General features: G+C 40.1%; 1 protein-coding gene across 1 annotated transcript; it reads left to right on the top strand.

Moving 5' to 3' along the window:
- Positions 1-291: 291 nt before the first annotated feature.
- mettl4 (methyltransferase 4, N6-adenosine) lies at positions 292-11,110 on the top strand. The gene is made up of 8 exons (XM_078281177.1): positions 292-601; positions 1,610-1,675; positions 2,603-2,963; positions 3,267-3,336; positions 5,769-5,943; positions 6,040-6,146; positions 6,229-6,320; positions 10,778-11,110. The coding sequence occupies exons 1-8, from the start codon at positions 374-376 to the stop codon at positions 11,041-11,043; spliced, it is 1,365 nt and encodes a 454-aa protein (XP_078137303.1). The 5' UTR covers positions 292-373; the 3' UTR covers positions 11,044-11,110.
- The last annotated feature ends 7,825 nt before the right edge of the window (positions 11,111-18,935 follow it).

Below are 18,935 nucleotides of genomic sequence, written 5' to 3'. Positions count from 1 at the left end.
AAGCTACGTACATTATAGTTTGCCGTTTTCTTCGTCCGTGTGTAACGTTAACACGACTTTTCACATATCCCGACGTTGATTAAACTGTACTTTATTTGTTGCCTCCTCGTAGCCTTTAAATCAAAGGTGGTAAACACCGCTATGGAAACTCGTTACGGACACATCACCGCCCACTCCTACTTCCGCGAAATGAAAACAGCAGCACGCAGCTGAACCGAGAACGCGCTCTACTTTCGGTATCATTTTCGTGGAAATCGAGTTGTTTGGCCACTTTGTTGTTGGGCGGGACATGTCTGCTGCTGAACCGTAGAACCACAGCCAGTTAAATTATCGTTTTAATAATGCCAGCTAGTTTTAACCAGTCGGTTTCACAATGGCTGTGGTGGTTCTGAACACGCTAGGCTGGGTTTTAGATGCACGCTCACTCATTGATCAGGGGTATTCGCGTTGCATCCGATTTAGAAATAATAATCAAAAGTCACATATAAAGTGCCTTTTCAAAAGGCAGTGTTTTCAGAATGTAAAAAGCCATTATAGTACTAGTGCTACCGTGGATGGAGGGAACACGGATATGTTGCAGAAAACAGACAAACCGTCAAAGGTAAATATCGGGCTCCAAAAATTACTTTACAGCGACGACTGCTGGCGCTAGTGCTGTATTCACCTAGAATAACTGCTGTCTGTGACATGTGATAGCCTACATCTATTTAATTCAACGTCAATTATCTTGTGATTCTCGAAGCAAGTGCACACAAAGCTATAACTAGGCCTAAAGCAGTTCAATACAATTGCCCTGCAATGATCCCTGAAGATTTTAATTTAATGGGATTTTTGTCCACCCCATTTAGGCTATATTAATGAGGGTAGACTTGGAAACGCCTCTTGGCAACACACAATACAATTCAGTAGCACCACAAAGTACAACCTCCAACATGATCAAAACGTTGAATAGGCTACCTATTCTAAGACAAAAAGCGAACATTATGAACTTCATAATGGAAGGATTTATTGTAGTATTAGACTGCATTATAAACCAGCAACTGAGCGAATAAGGTGTCTTTAGAAATCAGTTATTAACCACCTATAAAAAATTATAACAATTTTGTACAAATGTATTTGTTAATGCTGTGAGACAAATTCATTCCTCACCTTAAACTGTTTAGTTTCCAGATAACTGAACATAAATGATCATAGTAGGCTAGGTGCCGATTATGTTTTCCCCACTTCTCTTTAAATAAACACATTTTAAAACACTGGAAAAAGAGACAGGGGCAGATTTGATCAAATATTGTTTATATTATAGAAAAGGCTGAACATAGCAAAACAAAGAAGGGCTGCAACTATAAATATTATTTCTCATTATTGATTCATTCGATTGTTATCCATAAAATGTCAGAAAATAATGAAAATTACCATTATCATTTGCCAGAGCCCAAGGTGGGGTCTTCAAATGCCTTGTTTTATTTGACAATTTGTCCAAAACCCAGTTATTTAGTTTACTATCATATATGACAAAGAAAAGCAGCAAAATCTCACCTCTGATAAGCTGCAGCCAGAAGTTGAGAAGCTGTGCTTACCATTAATTATTCATCATATATTTGACTTTCAGAAAAGGAAACGAAAACACAGTGAACTCAACCAGGGGGAAGTTGACTCACAGGCCTTCCATGAGAAGGTAGGTTAAATCTCATTCTTTAACTTGCATGTATCACCGAAAGAGATTTGTGTCGGCGGAGATTGTTTTAAACGACTGAAATGAATGTGTCACAGAGAACAATTTTAACTACTTTATAGACTGCTGGTTAGTCCTGCAAAGTGAACGCAGCACATTACAGGAGTTGACCCCTGAACAGAACGCAGGCACAATCTTATATAAGCCTATCGTTAACAATAAACAAGGCACACAATGAATAGATTACTGTTTACAATAGTTAGGATGAATAGGATTTATCATAAAGGATGGTCTGGTTATTTAACTTAATTTACCACTTAGGTAACACACGCACATCCTTTATAACCTAAGATAATAATGCCCCATAAGTACTTAAGTACACATTTCTTTATGCCTCAGGCACTTAGTCAGGCAGATATGTCGCAGTGGTAGGTCAGATAGAGCTGATGCAGCAGCAAAAGCTTAACTAATTTAACCCTATCATAGAGCTGGGCAATATATCGATATTATATCGATATCGTGATATGAGACTAGATATCGTCTTAGATTTTGGATATCGTAATATGGCATACGTGTTGTCTTTTCCTGGTTTTAAAGGCTGCATTACAGTAAAGTAATTTTCTGAACTTACCAGACTGTTCTATTTGATTTTCTCCATATCGCCCAGCCCTACCCTATCATCAATTTATTATATATTATTGTCCTTCCGTCATAAAACATCATAGGGTTTCTCCATGAATGAATACAGCATTCATTTGAGGTATACTTTGGTTACATATTCACTAAAGAGGTTCATCTAAAGTCCAGCAGTTTAAGGTGGTTACATTAGGTGGTTTCCTACTACATATTCTATGCATTTCCAAATACAGTCTCTTCCAGCACCAATCAACTAAATAATAATGTATAATATAATAATGTGTGCTGATGCAGATCAGGTCTGTGGTCCTGGAGGGAACCAAGTCCTTGGTGGACTCTGCCCGATCCCTTGGATATCTAAACGGTGCAACAGACACAGTGAAAGAGCCTCTTCCCTCTCAGGAGTGCAGCCTCGCAGCTCTTTCTGAAATGGCTAAAGAGCTTCCTCTAGTGGACGATGACGAGCACGAGGAGTGTGTTCAGATACTTGTTGCTGAAGATGGCTGTACGTCACATGTCGACTTGTTCTCTCGGGTAACAGAGAACTGGGTGGACTGGGCTACAGTGGTCACACTGATGGGAGAGGAATATGTAATACCACCACACACAGCCTTCCTGCTTTCTGATTTCACAAGAATACAGCCCCTAGTCCACTGTGAGTACAATGTCGGGAACTGAAAAATGTGTAAACATCTGTCCATCTCAAGCAGATTTAACAAAATGTCTTACAGTTGTAGTCACTGCACGAATGTGGTAACTTCTTTTGAATGAAGAATACAATAAAAAAATAAAAAAGCTTTAAAACCATGGGGGGGGGGTCATAGTGGCAAATTATAAATGGTAAACTAATGTATCTTTGTAAATAATTTTAGCATGACTTGTGTGTTTCTCAAGAGAGAGCATTATAGTTGTCTACCAGCCTGACATTGTTTACTAAAGGTGCTCATTTCCCACACAGATGGAAGGAGGTTTGACTTAATAGTTATGGATCCACCGTGGGAAAACAAGTCTGTGAAAAGGAGTCGCAGGTAAGCTGGCATTCAAGCACTTTAGAAGGTGTAAAGCAGAATGGATGATAAAATAATTTATTATTATTATGTATCTCCAGGGATTACATTTACAAGTTACAACAGTACATGAAACAGGCTAAAAGCAACTGTTATAACTAAATAATATAAGACAATAAATTCAGCAGCTACGGCATGCAGTATATACATTACATTACCTTTAACAGTAGTGTAGGGAAAAAAGTACACTCTTATTGTAAATACTTTGTTAAATATTGCCTTTATTATTATTAATTATTAATTATTATTATTAACCTTTACCCTAACCCAGACTTGGAGAGGAGGTTCTGTGTGTAACATGACAGGTTTGGGTCAGGTTATTTGGATCCAAACAATGGTGGAGTAAGGCCCAGGCATAGGTTAGCAAAACGGGAAATCTAGAATCACCAATGTGCATCCGGTCAGTGTTTCAGCACACGGCAGAGGGGTTTTCACTCTGAAGAAGCTGAGATAGGGATATTAATGAATGGTGTGCATAAAATGGTGCAAAACTCACTTGTGCCTGGTTCCGTTCCGAGGTAGTATGATCAATGACGCAGGAATGATTAAGTTATTGCAACATGTATTGTGTCTGCATAGCAGAGCCCAGGGCACTTATTAGGCTGTGCTAAGCAAATTGGGAACCCTAGGGAGTGTTATGGCAGTGTAGGCCTGAACACTGAAGCCCAGGAGAGTGTTGCCAAACAATGATCTGGCTGGGTCACGAAGACCTGGACAAAATTAGGGAAGGGAAGCAGTTGAGAAGGGGAGTAAGGATTGGATTAAAATATTATCTTTTCAAGGCCGTCTTTAGATGTAAGAAACATAATGTACTGTAAACCAGGTGTCCAACTCACATTGCCCTAAAGGCTGTAGAAAAAGTGCAAATAATATTTGGTTGCCTATGCACAATTGTCTACTCCTGTATTCAGTTGGTGTGTCCGGGACAGCTCAGTTTGCTTGTGAACATGCATTTGTTGCAAATAAACCTGCATTGCGAGATTTTCTGCAATCTCTGGTGTCTTCATTGAGACATCGTCTGGCTCCTTACCCGTTTTTATAGGTCATGGCCCTTATGTGGACAATAGGGGCTTTCCGACCGGAGGGATTTTTGCAGTTCTTAGAACTAAACGTTCCTAGAACACTTTTTTCGTCATGTTCCGACAGGAAAAAATTGGGTATTTTTAAGTTTCTCTGGCCGCAGTAGCATACTTTTTTAGCTCCTACTTCAGAACAGGGTCTTTTCCCTTTTCCCTTTTCCTAGGTGTACTTGATTGGTCGAACTTATAAGTCACGCCCACTGCCAACTCGGAACTTGCAGACAGAGCAACAACCAAAAACGGGACATTTTTAACAATTTTCACCATCTTATTCATCATTAAATTCACTTCTGACAACGTTTTAGGCGAGAAATTAACTGTTTAGATTTCGAATATAGGCAGTCTTGCGAAAATTTATGCCGAATTGACAATTTGCTTCAAAGTTTTCGGAGTTGAGAAGCTCGATGAAGTGAGGCGACAGCCAGCAAGCGCCTGCCCCGGCCTCTAGCTCGTCGCTCGGCCAGTCTTGCTCAGACACCTCGCTGTGAGCTGGAGGTCTCTCAGACCGCTCTCGTAAATAAGAGGCTTTTATTTTGCCGTTGACGGTTCGTTTGTTTAAATATCACAACACATGTCCATCAAAAGATTAACGGGAACCTGTGGTTAACTGTCTTTTCGGAGTTAAACTCCACAAGCGTGTCCTGCGGCTCGCCAGCCGTCACACACACACACACACACACAGTCACTCACACACACACACGTCCACAGCGCAGCAGGCAGAGGCGGGATCTGTTCCGAGTATAATAAAGCCCCGTCTTGAGCAAAACATTACGTGAATGGACGGAATGCTGCTTTGTTGTTGTTGTTGTTGTATGTGGCACTAAGGTCTAGTGACGATGCTATAAAGACCGTTGCCGTGCTTGCGTCACTCCCTTACCCCTCCTACCAGTCCCTATGGCCACTTGGCCAGTGGGAATGCAAACGGAAAAAAAGATTTTGGGGGAGAGTAGTTCTTAGAACTGCTTAGAAGTGTACTTTTCCTCTAAAAAGTACAAGAACTATCCGGTCGGAAAGCACCTATTATCTTATTTGTGGGATTTAAAAAAAATAATAATCTGAATTGTAACGGATTTATTTCTCCTTTTTTATTTGTTAAATCATTTTATTATTCCTCAGATTATCTTGGAAAACATTGGGGGGCCCTGACCCCAAGGTTGGAATGTACTGGTGTGCAATAAGAATTAGCCTAGTAGTAATGCATTTATTCATTCTTATATAATGCAGTATAGAGACATTAATCAGACTGAAGTAGAGAAGGGTATAGTGGTTCCATTTACACATCATGACCTTTTTAAATATATTTTCTCAACAAAGGTACAGTTCTTTGCCCTCTTCCCAGCTCAAACGGCTCCCCATCCCCCTACTGGCCTCCATGAACTGTTTAGTGGTCACCTGGGTCACAAATCGGCCCAGCCACCTGCGTTTTGTCCGTGATGAGCTGTATCCACACTGGGGGGTAGAAGTTGTGGCCGAATGGTTCTGGGTCAAGGTACAGAAACTACAGCTAGATACAGCTCTCAATCATGAACATCTGACCAATTAGTGTGATTCCAGATATTTTACGGGTTTGCTCTTTTTCCCTCAGGTAACAACATCTGGCCAGTTTGTGTTTCCACTGGATTCACATCATAAGAAGCCTTATGAGGTGCTGGTGCTGGGCCGATATCGTTCCGCTGCAGATGACACCACAAGGTTTGAAATGTTTGGCTTATCTGTGTTTATTCTGTTTATGCTATAACAATTAAATATAATATATTTGTTCAACCACTTTCAGCTCCTCAGAGATGTCAGAGGTTCCTGTGGAGGATCAGCGTTTGATTGTCAGCGTCCCATCAGCTCTCCACTCCCAGAAGCCCTCCCTCTCAGGTAAATATTTAAATTTTTCTGAAAGCCAAACTACTTGGTATATCTAAGAAGTACACTACTGTTATGTTTTGCTATGCCACCAGAGGGCAATGCTGCAACATTAGAGATGGTTATCTTGCTATACAGCTTCAATGAAAAGGTATAAATCCCATCACAGTCTGCGGTAAAATACGCAAAAGCAAAGGCACGAAGTCTAAGACCGTTATTTAGGTTTGTATGGCTGAAATATAAAATTCAGATTTTATTCCATGTTAGAAGATGACAAAAGTTACTACACGGAAAATGATGATTACAGTGTGTTGTTATATGAGGAACGAACACACTAAAGTAATAAATTATTGATTATTACATTATATAAATAGTAATATCACACTATTGTATAACTTTGTATTGAATGTATAACTTGCTTTTCCACCACAGAAAGTTGTCAGTTTTCTCTAGAGAGGCATGTTGGAGGAGAGAAAACTTGTCAAACACAACATGCAGGGTCTCTATTGTTTTCATAATAAGAGGAGGACTTGAATCCTTAACCTATAAAACACGTTTGATTTGTCTGAGTAGGGAGTTGACTTCCAACGTGGACTCTGCTACTTAAAATCAATGTAAAACCTTGACAATGAATATGCAGGGCCTATGAATAAGAGAGGCTTGACGTCATGTCTCTCCCTCTCAGGGGAACGTGATTTATTGTGCAGTATTGAGAGCAAAACACAGCCAGTGTTTGCCAGCACCCTTTCAGGAGCACAGAAAAGCCTCCACCTCATGAAAGTGGCTATATATTCATAAAATATGATGATTTAAATGATAATGATGCCATTGTGGAGCTGTGATACCATGGATATTAAGTAGATTAGGACACAGACTGTGTTCAATCTCCTTGTGTGATTCTTTGTTAATGGCCAAGCCTCTCAGCAGGTTTCATCAGAACTGTTGTTTTTTTTACTCCAGTTGCTGTATTTGCTGTTGAGGAGGTTTATTTAATAGCTTGTAATGCAGACAACATCTTTATTTAGATGTACACAGCTGCACAAGATGTACATTGCACTAATAAAGACAAAAATATAGAAAATGGCTTTGCATTTTAAAGAAATGTGTGACTACTAAATGGCCAGCATACAGTATGTAACTGGTGTGGTGTACCTCAGTTGCATCTCTTTTATTTTGTTGTTCTGCAAGAGGTGAGAAAGTTCTGTTGGTGGTGGGTGTAGTTCAAATCTATGAGTGTTATAATTGTAAATTGCAGTGTGTCATAAAATATTAGAAGTGTTTGACCCAACTCTTGCTGCCAATCGAAGCAGCAACACTTTATTTTTTATCTATTTAACTATTTGACAAGATAATTTAACACCTCTGGCTTGAAGGAGTTTTGTTCACAATAGATTATGCAACTGCTAGAAATTTTCAAATATGTCCAAAGAACTTTGGCATTAATCAACCTGAGCTTTCTTGCTCTCATCTCAAGCTCTCATCCATGTCATTCTGGTGCACTTTGTCGAGCATGTCAGGTCTGCTACGACTAGTGGGCAGCCTGCCTCAGTGGTGCGAAGCCACAATCATCAGGTCTGGAGCGTTGAGAAACCCTGACCCACTTCTCCTCCCCTCTCAGATGGGGCTCCTATCACTGACATTTTTGGTTGCTATGGAGAGATAAAGGACACCATTACGGATACAACACATCCTTGCCAGATGGTCAAGCTGCAGAAAAAAAAAGTGTGGTTTTAATTAATTAGGGCCCCCTACACCATCAGAAATTGTGAAAAAGTCCCTTCCCAACTCGGTATTATAGTTAGTGGTTAAATGTCTCTTCCTAATATTCATGTCAGGAAGAGGCTCACTTACTTACCCATTGTATGGGTTACATTACTGTTAATTGGGGAATGGATCTGTCACAGTATTTTTCATTGGCAGCTACACTATTTGGCCTTCTTTGTCAACTATCCCACTTTTAAAAATAATACAATCAGATTTCAATCAAAGAGGTAAATTCAATTTTGTTGAGACTGTGACACTTTAGTATTTCAGATGGTTAAAGTCCCTTTGATACACTCTGGGGTAAGGAGCAGCATCGCCTCTAGCTACTGCTTGTAGAGCGTTTGAATTCTCAGTATTGACTTACGTTTTCTCTGGATCCTCTGAGAAAGATGTCATTGTTGCATTTAAATCTGATCTGTGAAATCTTTAAACAATTCTTAGTTAGTAAGATGAGTAAAGATGCTAAATTCATAGAAATAAGCTGAGATCCTGTTTTCTAAACTTGCAGTATTCTTTGCTCAATGGTGTTTTTTTGCCTCCAACGGCGCCTACCAGGCAGCTAACCCTAACCTTAACCCTAAACATAACCATTGCAGCGCTGCCTGGGAGGAGACGTTGGGGGCAAAAAAACGCCAAAGACCGTATTCTTTGGGCCGCTTGGGGGAGGTGCAACAAGCTGTAAACACAAAATTAGCATACTATCACCTTATACAGAAAAGAGCAAACAGCTATTTAACATTGTGCAGTTACAGAGCAACAGTTTCTTTTATTTAGAGACTTATTTTAGTTTAACATTCACTCCTCTTTTTGCTCTGGTTTGCTTTTACTCAATATTTTTATTTTTAGCTGCTAAATGCTTTTTTCGTTTTAAGTTAGCTTTCATTTTATATATAAAAATTCTGCTAGCTTCATTTTGGAACACATTTCCCTTTTTGTACAGTATATCTGTTTTTTTTAGAGGGAAGGAGAAAGTGTGTGTGTGTGTGTGTGTGTCATCAGCACAATAGTAAGAATTTAGGTTATCTTGGGTAATAGTATGTCCATTTAGAAGTATGTAAATGAAAATTAAGATGGGGCCAAAAACAAGACCATGGGGGACTCGACATGTGTGCTTAGAATCAAAGTCATTTATTACATTGATTGAAGGTATAATTGGAAGGATAGATCCACAACATAGTAATAATGTATTCCTATATATAATATTATATGGGTAAATATTAATTTAAATTTGATGTGCAGTGTATCAAGGAAAAGTATAAAAGAAACTGTGGAAATAATTACTGTACTGTAATTGAACTATTGGAGCAGTCCTGTAGAACATAATTAGTTTGCTCTCACTTTGTCCATCCTGAATCAACCCCAGAGAGACTATGAGGAGCCTGTAGGCAGAATAGGAATATAAAAAAAATGAATATGTTACTTGTCCAGAGAGTAGTTTGCCTCAGGCCTCTCCTGGCAGAAGTTTTATACATTGTCCCATTTCAGAGTTAAGATGACAATTAGACCTTTTATTCTATGCTAAACTTTGAGAGCTGAATCACAGGTTGAGGTTGGATTAGTCGGAGAGCTGCATGTTTGGCCTTTCTACTCTGTGACTCTGTCTCCCTGATGTGCAAAGGAAGAGAAAACGGTAGGCAGGATACCACATTGTGCAGGTTGGATTGGTTTGGGGATCAGGCTTTTGAGCTCATTAACTCCCTGAGTGTTGGCTGAGGTGAGTGTCAGGGTGGTTTGAGCATGCACAAGAGCAGACAGGGGACAGAGGAAGTGAAACGTATCTGGCAGGAATGCTGCTCCTGGAACATCATCTCTTTATAGACTCAAGGTCACTGCCAGTTTCCACATAGAAAAATCTGTGCTGTGGCGTGAAGGAGCTGGGCTGTTGCCAGTGCTGTCCTCCTCTGCCTATTATCAAGTAAAGCTCCCCCGTAAGAAATGGATGCAGTGCCGTAATCTTACAACCTGAATTTTTCAGGCCTCTGGCCCTTGAAAGCCACAGTGTTTGCTCTTTGTCCGTTCATTTGGAGAAAATAAATGAATTGCTAATGTGTTTTCGGGCCAGGGCATTATTCAAACCTCCACCTGTGGATACACTTCTTAATCCTCCAAGTACACACAAAGAACAAGAAGATGATAAATGGGGCCCCAAGACACAATCTAGTTATAAAAACAGTATCAACTTGATCATTACATGGTGCATTTTCTTAATTACAATTGTGTTTTTCTATTTTAACAGAAACTTCACATTAGATTTTGAAAAGAGGAAAAATACAGGTATTCTTTAAAAAGCAACTTAAATCTTGTTTTTGCTGACATTCAGTGGTTTACATATTTAACATGCTACTGTGATGTGGAAGCGTACTCCAGGGTGTGTCAGTGCATCGTGACATTACTGTTTCAGGTGTGGTGCAACAGACTTGAAACCAGAGAGGGCAGTAAAACACTGCTTTTCAACCTTGTTTTACTGCCTGTAAAACAAGGCTGTTGTTCTGTCAGGCAGAAATGGTTGTTTAATGGGACTCTAGGTGAAATTTACGGTTGCTATGTGTAGTCTGCAGTTTGCACTTAATTTAAATCTTAAGGCGACAGAGCACAAACACAATGCACAGAGAGTGAGAGGAACAGGGACTCAATAAGGGAACTATTTTGTGCCCCAGAGTGGGTTAAACCAGCCACGATAATTCCTAATTTCTTTCTTTCTGTAGAGGTGTTGAAGCCCTACATCGGAGCTGAAGCAAAGTGCTTGGAGCTGTTTGCCCGAAGTCTTCAACCTGGTTGGACCAGCTGGGGCAACGAAGTGCTGAAATTTCAGCACACAAGCTATTTCACTTTGACGCCTACAGATGATGGAACGAACGTCCCAAAAGACGAGGCTGCAGATGACTGCACAGACAAACCCACACTCATACCAGTGTTAAGTTCACCTGGAGAATCCTCTCGTCACGGTCACTGTCCCACCACTGTGGACTAATGACAGACCTTCAACATGTCTCATCAGTACTTCAGTGTGTAATTAATAAAGATTCAACACCAGAATACTTCTATACCCGTTTCTTTTGATCTGTACTTATCATGCATGTGGGACCTTTGGTTTCTTTGGAGGGGGTCTGGGTACATTTTTAAGGTAGTGAATCGCCGGGCTGATGATGCATTTGGAGAGATGAAAGTGCATTTTTGTGCAGCTATGTTTTTAACTTCCCACTTAGATAAACAACACTCACAAGTGAAAAACAAATTTTTTTTACTCATTTCAAGCTGTTTTGAACTGAATTTTAAAATGTTTCCCACTATAAATCAACAGTCTATATTGAATGCATTTGGTTAGTTGCAGTCCTTTAACAAACCTTTCGTTCAAAGTTTTCACTTAAACAACACACTGCTGCATCTTGTCAAGGACACCCAGTTCTATGCTTACATAATATGTCGAATTTTTCTTCTTTCCACTGAAAGACGTACTCTCCCTGTGTCACACTTCTAACCCCTTCTAAAGCATAATGACCTACCTTTTCCTATTGGTTTGCCTCTCTAATAGGGGTGGAACGGTACACTGAAGTCACGGTTCGGTTCATACCTCCGTTCAGACACCACGGTTCGGTTCGGTACAATGGAGGGAAAAGCATAACAAAAATGCAGAAGGCAATTTTTTTTATTGTGCATGTCTCAGGCTGTACCACCTAGTGTCATCCAGTTTCTTCCCCTGAGCTAGCTGCAACAGCCTGAAGCGTATAAAGTAAGATGTAAACAGTAAACAATAAGTAGGCTACCCCACATCATATCCAGACTCCATCTGGAACTTATAAACAAAATAAGACAATCAGCTAGTAGTGTGATATGGGAGACAAGCGCTGCTCTCATATGTGAATGCACAGAGCAGGGGTGTTAAAAGAGCAGCTTCGGTTACACCGAGCAGTTGGCGATTTGTGGCGTTAGCTTCACACGCTAACAGCGGAGCTAAAAGTGGAGCTAACAGCGGAGCAAACGGCGAAGCAAATGGGCCTGGAAGCCTTTTGTGGTCGAGGCAAGAAGGGATACAGCTACAGTACATCCGTGTTTGGTTGTATATGGAAGGGACTAGTTTGCTTTGTGTGGACTCACTGGAACAACTCGACATGTAGGCGGAGCTTGGGAGCTTCAGAGCTAAGGCGGAGCTACAGATTAGGTGTCCCTAAGAAACGCATATGTAACAGTAGTTCCACATTACATTAATTCATTTGCACGCAAGTTTTTATTTATTTTTATACCGTGTATTCTCCGTGTAAATTCATGTACCGAACCAAGATGCCCGTACCGTTTCGGTTCAATACGAATACATGTACCGGTCAAGGGTCAAGTTAATAGTAATAATTAGTGCTTACTATTAGCATTTTGTAAAGGTTTGAGTGTATTTTTATTCTGTATCCATGAGGTTTAAAGAAAGAATGAAATGCATGAAAAACTATAAAACAATGAGTCATTACAGATAGATGGGATATTAACTAAAAATGTCATTATTTTTAAATACAGCAACATGGTACAAAATTCTAATATAATTACTTACTTATTTTTCTTTTCAGCCATGCATGTTGGCCTTGATTGTCAGATGGAGTTCATTCAGTTGTCATGGAGAAGGTGTTGTGATTTCACAGAAGCCTGGAAAAAAAGCTATTACTGGAAGGCTACATGGCTGCAATGGCACATAGGGGAAGGGTGGAATCATATGTGTGGGCTGATAGTGAAGTGGGGTTTTTCTTAAATATCACAGTCAAATATAAAGTTAGCAAAACTCAGTAAAATATGTGAAAAGTCCTGTTAAGGTCAAAACCAGCAATTTCTTGGCCATTTTTTGTAACGACTCACAAAGGAGATAACGCTCTGATGTTGCAAGCCAAAATCTCAGTTTTCCCTTTCTACACCCCATAAGGAGTTTGACAAAATGCATTTTTTAGTGACCTTAAATGCAGTTTGTATAGTTAGTTTGTGTAGAGGAAAGTCTAAAATGCACAATCCTGTATGGACAAGGCCTGAAAACCACTATCACTGAATTAATGGAAAATTAAAAAGTGTTTTGATGCCAATTTTCTTATTCACTTCAAGTTTTCTTTTCAATGCCAACATTTTAAGTCACTGTCCTGGCTCCATATAGAATGTGGAATAAGATACAGGTGCAAAGTCCTCCCAGATTGCTTTATACAAAATTGTATTATCTTAATATCGAAGCAATTTATCACTTTATACAGTTGCTGTTCTGTCATTTAATGCAGTGAAGGACATATCCCTCTTTCAGCCTTTCAAAGTTCCGACTGAAGGAGGTGCACTGCATATACATATAGTCAAAGGTTGAAGGTTACTACTAACAATTGAGAAACAACTTAACTGAAAAGAGTCAAATGTCTTAATGAAATGTGTTTTTTTTTTTTTTTGCAAAATGGAGATGGAGGGATACTGAACAGTGCCAGTCAAGTCGCCAAGGTTTTTCCGTTGTCTGGAAACGAAAGACAAATCAAAGAAACTCATCCTTGAACATTTCTCAGAAACCGTCCCTTTATGAAACTGACCACGTATTAATTTACTCGGGCATTTGACAATAAAAAGTTGCCTGCATGATGCATTCACCCCCGCCCCCACCGCCCCCCTCCTTATTTAAACCTTACATATCATCAAGCTCATTGGTGAAGGCTCACGAACTTCTGCAACACTTTATCTGCTAAAATTAGAGACTTAATTCTGACAGTTACCATGTGAAGTCTGTATGGCTGCTTTCCTCTTGCCTGTGACAATCATTGAGATACAAAAAGATTGAATGAAATCATAACAGAGCCTACCTGAAATATTACCTTATCCAGGGCACATTTTCCTCTCATCCCCAAATGCTATGTGGAGTAGCCAGACCCTCCTTCAGCGTGCTTTGGAGGAGGGTCTGGCAAAGCGAGACTACATATATCTGACCCTTTCCTCTCCCTTCTCATCAATGGCTTGTTTTTGCTCGAAAGTCATGATCTCTGTCTTCGCAATCACTCCCTAAAAGCCTACAACGCACTGCAGAGTGATGTCACTGTGGGCATCATCTCTCTTCCAGGCGCCAGCAGATAGAGAATGTCCTGTCAAAGTCAAGATGAAGCACCACAGTGAAGACCTGGTCATCCCTTCCTGCTCCAGCTGCCCCTCCTATTCTGCTAAATTAACTTGTACACCAGGAGCAGGAGATTCACCTCAAATTGTCAATTGTCAATCAGCTGATTGCTGTTGGCTTTGTGAGGAGGAGATGGACGACTAAGAGCATTCATACATCAGATTTCCTTCAAACCGACTACAGTTCTACGTGCTCTGGTTTATTGGCATTTCTTTAAACCAATCAAAATTGTCTTGGGTGGCGTAAAGCACCGGGCATAGCCACAAAATAGCCTCGGGACGGACTTGTATTGGTGGAATGTGTACATTCAAAAGTTGTTTTAGTCGTGCAACAGAAAACTCAGATTGGACAGTCTAGCTAGCTGTCTGGATTTACGAGATCTGAAGAGCAGTTAACCATAGCCCTTATAAATTGACCGGAGTTTAAAATTCCAACACAAAGGAAGCAGAAGGTAACGGACATCCGGCCGAAAAGAGTGAAATCCGGTGGAATTTCCGGCGGCAACAGAGCAATCCTGGAAGACTTTTTCAACTTATACATCCATGATTTTCAACCGCAGAGTAAGGTCAGACAATCTGCTTCCTGTTTACACCGGCACCCGCATGCCCAGTGTATACGAATGGCCATGTGATATGCGTTGTCAGACGTGTTAATATGAACAGAGATTAGTTCTGCTACTGGAGCTAAAACCTTTGTGTGGCCGTTGATCGTTTTTGTCTCAAAACACCTCTTAAAAATGAAATCGTAGTACTGTAGATATAGCCTGAGAGAAGGAATGTGTAGTGTCTTCTTGCTTTGAGCAGATCAGACACTTTGCTTGTTGTACTTAAGCGTGGTAATGAATGATTTTGTGCCGTCCCTGCGGTGTGTAAGCCATCACGAGAGACTATCCCCATATTGCCAATGAAACTGCCAGACATATTTCTCATGTAATCCTGGGATTGAGAGAGTTGGAGAAAATGTTGCTGTAAATACTCAGAAGCTTTGTCAACAACTCAGCTCACAGAGGGAAAAACAAAGCCTTTGGTTTGGAGACAGCCGTGCAGAAAACTGGCAGCCATCACGGCTAGATCTCCCACAGGAGGCTGCAAGTGGATGAGAGAGATAATTATTTCTTTATTATAATTTCTATTATAAAGAGGTGCTCCTTCTCCGGGTCTGTCTCAATCCCTCAGCCCTGTCCTCTGGGTGCCTTGCTACTTACACGTGCAGCTCTGCAACAACTACAATGAACCAATACTTAGTAGTTTCATCAGTTAGAATCATCAGAGAGAATGTGAAATCTGAAGTTGAGTGTGCAGACGTAGGAACGATTCCCAAGTTATACATTTTTTACCACCAACTGTGATTCGTGTTCGTGGTAGCAGCTCTAGTATGTTCTTACACTTCTAATGAAGAGCTTTGTGGTAAAACGAAACACCACCAGATATTTCTGAGTGGTCTCTTATTTCCTTTCTTCACACTTTCTTATTGTTAGACACACTATCACACTTCTTGCTCTCAGACTTCATTATTCATCAGCAGAAATATAATATATTTAGTGATTTATTTTTTTACACAGTTACTTAAACAAGGAGCAGAGTAAGCTTTGATTTCCTTTCTGATACACATTCAAATGTTAATTTTATCTCCTCAAATGATTCATTTACCTCCAAATTTGAGATGAGAGGAATGAAAGCAAATGCTTTGCAGAATATCTTGAATGTATTCATGAGGATGTAGACTCTGGTAACATAATCTGATTTAACGTAGTGCCATGTTCTTTATGAAATGTTTCAAAGTCACCCAAGGGATAAGATATATCTGGCTGTCATTAAATATACATATAAAGAGAGGAGAGAGAGAGATGAGCATGTTTCAGAGCTAAATTGAGACACGCCGTAGAGCTCATCATTTTACAAGAACACACTGTAGCTCACAGATCTCCCACTTTCATCCTGAACAGGAATCATTGCTAAAAAGCCACATTAGCTAGACAATGGTAACATCAGCAGTGGTTCCAGTATAGTGAATAGATAGTAGTAAAATAACACTTGGAAAGTTTAATTATATTCAGTTTCTTTATTACGTTATAGCATCAGGTGGAGCATTCAGGTGGGTAAATGCTGTTAAATGTTTACCAAGTGATAAATGTAAGGATCCCTGTTATAATGTCCGTCTAGGTCTTTCAGGAAGTTATGTGGTTAGTTGAAGGTTAGGGTGAAGCTGTTTGTGTGAAGCTGATTTAACCCAGCCCACAGGCAGGTGGGAGAGATTGAGATTGATTCCGGAAGGAGGAAGACGGAAGCGAGCATGCTGCAGGCTGAAGCTGAAAAGACACGTTACCACACGGAAAGACTATTGAAGACAAAGACTCTAAAAGACTATTCTTGTTTTCCCACAACACACCTTTTGTAAATACACCTTTTGAAACCACCAAAGAGCGGGCTAGCAGAGAAGTCTACGAGAGACGCTTGAGCTGCTCGGAGCACTTGAGCAGGCTGTCGCTCACGATGACCGATGCTAGCAGGCCTGGCTCCAGATCGCATAACCCAAAACAACATGGTGGCTATGTGAGACAGTTTAACACAACACAACCCCTCTTAGGTAGGAAAGTATACACTAATCCAAGCCACCTTAGCTTCATTCTCACGTTAAACGCAACACGCAGGGAGAGGAGACAATATAATTAATGTTACTAGCTACGTTAGCCTTTAGTAGCTGTGTGTCTTTGTTATATGAGCCCAGGTTAGCTTAGCATTGTAACAGTCCCCCTCTGCACTGTTACATGTTCTCATGTGTTGCTGTTAACATTAACATTGTTTTAGAGTTCCCGTTTCTAACCATGAACCTGATAATTCGATAATTTCAGATCAACACGTCCTCATACCTAAACATTAAGCAGTTTTAAACACATGATTAACGTTGTGAAACGGTCACAGTTTGGTTATGTTTAGGCAACAAAACTTCAGTTGCTAAAGAGTTGGTTGAGACCAAAACAGAGTTAAAAAAGAGACTGAATGTTGGACTTACATTTGCCAGGCGCCTATGAAACGTGACTCTAAATGAATGATTATGTTGCTCCATGTTTGTTTGCTGTGTCAAAAGGCAACTGTTTGCTAACGCATTTGCATTATATAGTGATAATATGAACATTTATGTTTACAAGTAGTATGACTCTCCCTGAGTGGTGAAAAAAAAACAATTAATACTTCTTTAAGGTGATAGCTACTGCACCTGCATTTGTCATGCACAAGATTTTCACTTACAGAATGTTCAACATCACTACTAATGACAAATAGGAAGTCCTGCTGCTAGCTACTGACAGCCAAACGCTAAGAAGCTAAACAAATCAAGCTCATAAACAGTGAAACACACAAACAATTTGTCAGATAGAACTGTGGAGACATACACATCTTGTTCAGTAGTATGATTTTCTGTTATTTTATTCCATAGAATGACAGGAGCTGTATGGTATCTAATGTTTTATTTACATCGTATGTCTTCAGTTTTAATTTGATTTACGTTAATTAGTCCTCCCTGTCACTGTGTGGGGTTTGGCTTCATGCTGCTCTCCTCCCGCCACACATCCAAATACATGCATGTCAGGTGGAATGGAATGGAGACTCCTAATTGCCCACTGGTCTAAATGTGAGCGTTAGTACATTTTGTCTTCAAACTGGCAACCTGCTGTCCAGGTTTTTTTTCCTGCCTTCTGCCCAGGGCATGCTGGGAGAGGCTCCAGCTCAATAGATAATAAATACTATTTCTTTATCCCTACGCTGAACCTGTCTTCCTTCTCATTTCCACCAAACCTCTTTCTCTTTAGCTGCTTCTTTGGACAGTCGCTTTCCGCATATTGACAGAAAGTTCGAAGCTAATATTTCAAATGTTGCACCTCCCATCTCGGCTTTACGAGGAGTAAATGCGACTGAAACTCCTTGACTGCTTTTCCCCTGGGTTCCCTGGTAAATATTAGAGTTTCATTCACATTAAGCTTATTTTCATATTCTTTTCAGCCTCTTGCTGCTTCCTGTCAGCATTCAGTGTCAGCGAGGCCTAATTGCAGATGGACAGATGGACAGATGGACATCGCCATCCATATTCATTCACAGGATACCTCATGTCTCCCATGTAAAGATCTGTCTGTCAGCAAGCAGCATGTGTCAGTCGGTCAATGAAAAGGTGTCAAATAGAAAGAAAAACGACAGTTTGAACATCCAAACATGAGCAACCAGTCCAAAATAGTCACTGAATGAGATAAATTGAGGGATGTAAGTAACTTAGGTATCAAAATAGATGACAGGTGGATGGCAGCAGGCAGGAAATCACTGCGCCAGATTTACAAATCTTCTAGCTTTGTTAAACAGAAAGATTCATGACAGCTCTCTTTTCCTGTCTGTCCTAACTTGGCTTGCTATTTTTTTTAAATCTGTTTTATGCATTTATACCAACACGGTACAGGAGTAGATTGACAGTAGCAACTATAAGAGTAGTAGAGAGGTGAATTTGTGAATGGGCAACTTTAAAAAGGAAAAGCTCTGCTATTCCTCAGTAAATACCTCTTTGCTCACTTTGCCTAGGAGACGCCTCATTATTTTGCTAAGGAAGCTTTTGTTAAATATTATTTCTATGTCAGCGATGGGTCATGTTGCATCACAGTGGATGCATTGCCGCAGGATACTCCACTGTGAGAGGAGTAAACAAAAGACGTGGCAGTTTTTAATTCTGTGGATGGAAAATTAATCTATGCTAATGATTAAAATGCCAAAGGC

Source organism: Sander vitreus, chromosome 22 (genome assembly GCF_031162955.1).
Source record: "Sander vitreus isolate 19-12246 chromosome 22, sanVit1, whole genome shotgun sequence".
Lineage (NCBI taxonomy): Eukaryota > Metazoa > Chordata > Actinopteri > Perciformes > Percidae > Sander > Sander vitreus.
The sequence above is the reverse complement of the archived record's forward strand: the minus strand, read 5'-3'. Positions and strand labels throughout refer to the sequence as shown.

Excerpts from the sequence above, each read along its gene's own strand:
- mettl4 (XM_078281177.1), top strand. The coding sequence starts at position 374 with ATGGCTGTGGTGGTTCTGAACACGCTAGGCTGGGTTTTAGATGCACGC. Across the intron at positions 2,964-3,266 it reads AATACAGCCCCTAGTCCACT|ATGGAAGGAGGTTTGACTTA; the intron begins GTGAGTACAATG and ends TTTCCCACACAG. Across the intron at positions 6,321-10,777 it reads CCAGAAGCCCTCCCTCTCAG|AGGTGTTGAAGCCCTACATC; the intron begins GTAAATATTTAA and ends TTCTTTCTGTAG.